General features: G+C 48.1%; 1 protein-coding gene across 6 annotated transcripts in view; it reads left to right on the top strand.

The window, feature by feature from the left end:
* Nucleotides 1–3,184, top strand: part of St3gal4 (ST3 beta-galactoside alpha-2,3-sialyltransferase 4) — a 52,877-nt gene that overhangs the window by 42,500 nt on the left and 7,193 nt on the right. For 4 of the 6 annotated variants that reach the window (XM_031345283.1, XM_031345284.1, XM_031345282.1 and 1 more), the window contains exons 2-6: nt 1,311–1,386; nt 1,680–1,764; nt 2,157–2,237; nt 2,414–2,511; nt 2,821–2,881. In XM_031345283.1, coding sequence (XP_031201143.1) covers nt 1,371–1,386; nt 1,680–1,764; nt 2,157–2,237; nt 2,414–2,511; nt 2,821–2,881 — 341 coding nt within the window. In that variant the 5' untranslated portion in view covers nt 1,311–1,370. Of the gene's footprint in view, nt 1–211; nt 658–1,310; nt 1,387–1,679; nt 1,765–2,156; nt 2,238–2,413; nt 2,512–2,820; nt 2,882–3,184 lie in introns of those variants that run through there. The other 2 variants (XM_031345285.1, XM_031345281.1) reach the window with 2 other exon arrangements.

The following is a 3,184-nucleotide window of genomic DNA, read 5'->3' as shown; positions in this document are numbered from 1 at the left end:
ACACACACACACACACACACACACACACAAGGAAAGAAGAGGAGAAAGAAAACAAAATAAAACAAAAGCTAGTCTCTTTTTATGGGGAGGGCCTTCTCAGTCCTCCTCAGGGTTTTGTGGGTGGCTGCTGCTAACCCTACTGACGAATGAGGAACTGTTTGGGACTTCCTTATTCCCTTACACAAAGTTGTTTTGAGGGTTTTTTTTTTTTTTTAAATTGTTTTGTTTTGCTCTTAGTCTCAGTTCTTGAACTCATAGTAGCATCTGAGAAATGTTCCCACTTGGGGGTCACAGGCTTGACTCCATAATGGGTCTGCATTCAGAATCATAGATTTATGATTATGATAGACAACACTTCTAATAGATGTTGGTCCTGCCTCCAAGAAATAAGCTAAGATGCCCATTTGTCCTTAGGAGAGCACAAACTAGTGCTTCCTTTGATCGTCTGCCATGAGTCACCTGCGCTGTATGCGACAATGCATGTCCTAGGCCCCACCCAAACTGATGAAGGCCTGTGTTTGTGGAATATATGTATTCAGTACATGGATCTGTGATTTTTTTTTTTTCTGTTCCTGTTCATTTGAGAAATGGAACAGGATGGAAGGGATATAGGCTGGAAGAAGCTGGCATTTGGCATCTATATATCCCCCTAGGCTGGTAAGTCACATAGATCTCTTAGCAGCGTGGTCTTAGAGGAGTTGGTCCATCAAGCAATTGACTGCTTCCTGGCCTCTCCCAGTTACCTCGCTGGCTTCTGCCCACTGCCATGAGAGGTCTCCCTTGACTCCTTGCAGAGCGATACCATCAAAGCTCCCTGAGCCCATGCCCTATTGCACCGGCCTTCCTTCCTGATTCAACAGTGCATCTTAAAATCTGAGGCCCGAGTACTGTCAGTGTCTAGAAGGACTAGGAAGGGCCTTCTTGAGGACCTTCATAGTATGAAGTGTGAAGAGGAACTTCATAGTATGAAGTTTTCTTAGTTAACTTTTGTTATGATGGCCAAACCTACTTGCCCCCAAAATGATTCTTCCTGAATCAAAGTGCTGGAAAATTGCAGTAGAGACTGGTGTCCGTAAGTCAGGCATGAGAAGTGAAAGAGGGCTGGGACCTCAGTTCCCCTTCCTGTAGCAGGGCTCCACTTAGATCCCTCATACTGCCCTCTGAGAACTTACGAGGAAGATCACCTGGGGCTGGTTGCCTCACTTAGTGGCTTGGTGATTCCTAGAGGAGGAAAAGGGCAGGCAGAGGGGTGTGTCTAGTTAGATGTGCAGGCAGAGCCTAGACTGACACCTGGGACTCCTGCCTCCTAGGTGGCCCGAGGCAGCCGGGATGACACTTCTCCCCAGGAACCCTGCTATCTGCTGAGAAACATGACCAGCAAATCTCGTGAGTGTTGTCCAGGGGGGTCCCCCATGCTGGAGGGTCCAGCAGTCATCCTCAGCAGCAACTTGGGACCTCCACAGGGGTGGTAGAGGGTCACACTTAGACCAAGGATACTCTTCTTATCCTGACAGCAGGAATACTTGGGTACCAGCCTCTCTCTAATGACAGGACAAGGCCAGAAACTGGGTCTGCTGTGCTGTGGGGTGGGAGGAACCCAGGATTGACAAATGAGAAGACGGCCTGGGACTCTCCCTGCCTGCCTCTGTCTTCAACTCCTCTGTGCATGTATCTTGCAGACTGGAAGCTCCTGGCCCTGGCTCTGGTCCTTGTTGTTGTCATGGTGTGGTATTCCATCTCCCGAGAAGATAGGTACATTGAATTGTGAGTATGCTTTCTGTGTTCTTTTATTGCTTCTTGCCCAAGATGGACTGATACAAAAGCAGGGTACCTAGCCAGGCAGGAAACTTTTGAGACCCTTGGCCTGACATCTCCTTTTCAGCTAGCTGCTAGCTCAGAGAGTCCTTCCATTGAGGGTGGGTGGGTTGGGGGAAGGGTGGGGTGGGGATCCAGGTGGCTTCTGTGCTCTCCCACAGAGGAAATGTTAGGGCAGAAAGATCTGGACCCTCAATGATTTGTGTTCAAAGTGGAACTTGGATTGAGGAGATACTAAGTCTGTAAGTCCTCTGTACTATCACTGGGGAGATAGATCCTGCCTGGGATGCTGGTATCAGGACATCTGTCCTGGGTCTTCTCATTTTCCTTTCTCTCTCCAGCTTTTATTTTCCCATCTCAGAGAAGAAAGAGCCATGCTTCCAGGGTGAGGCAGAGAGGCAGGCCTCTAAGATTTTCGGCAAGTAAGTTCCAGATGATGGGACAGGGCCCAGGGTGCTCAGGACTGAGGGGTTTTACCTCATCACTAACTGGCTGGAGGGCAGACAAAGCTGGAAGAAGGGCAAAGACCAGATAATATAGTCAGGGGCCTGACCTTCTTCAGTCAGATTAATCTCTTTCTCATCCCTGTCCTGTGTAGCCATTCTAGGGAACATCCCATCTTTCTTCAGCTTAAGGATTACTTCTGGGTGAAGACACCATCTGCCTATGAGCTACCCTTTGGGACTAAAGGAAGTGGTAAGTTATTTCTCAACTCAGTGGGAAAGCAGCTCACTGCCTATGAACTGTTCTATAGGACTAGAGGAAGTGGTAAATTTATGCTTAATGAGTTGTTCTACACAAGCAAGTGGACAGTTCATTGCCTTATCTTGTGGGCCACATTCTTGGATGTTGCTATCCGCTGGCTCTGTGCCTGGGTTCTTTTGCCCAGGCTCAGATACCTATGTCAAGGAGGGAGACTCTCAGGAGTGGAATGGGAGCAGCCTTTAGAATGCTGATGACCGCGGTCTTCACTCATTCTATCCCTTCTCTTCATTCTTTTTGTAGAAGATCTTCTTCTCCGGGTGCTGGCCATCACTAGCTATTCTATACCTGAGAGCATACAGAGGTAAGGAAATATTCTTCAAGATGTAGTCTGGCACCTTCCCCTGCTCCAGTTTGAAATCATCATGGTCTAGTGCCTTCTCAGCCAGCCTTCGATCATTGGTGCACCCTAGCCTGCCTGTCTCCAGGAGCTGTAGGTACTCTAAAATCATATCAACTTAGCCTGAGCATCTAGATGCCAGAGTATGCAGAAGCTGCTGAAGGTATTGCCATGGCAACAAACAGACCTGGGCAACAGGCAAGGAAGCTGTGTCCTAGGGTTTCTCCTCCCCTCTTCTTTCTTTCTTTTTTTCCTTTTTTTTTTTTT

Source organism: Mastomys coucha, unplaced genomic scaffold (assembly GCF_008632895.1).
Source record: "Mastomys coucha isolate ucsf_1 unplaced genomic scaffold, UCSF_Mcou_1 pScaffold23, whole genome shotgun sequence".
In the NCBI taxonomy this organism is placed as follows: Eukaryota; Metazoa; Chordata; class Mammalia; order Rodentia; family Muridae; genus Mastomys; species Mastomys coucha.
The sequence above is the reverse complement of the archived record's forward strand: the minus strand, read 5'-3'. Positions and strand labels throughout refer to the sequence as shown.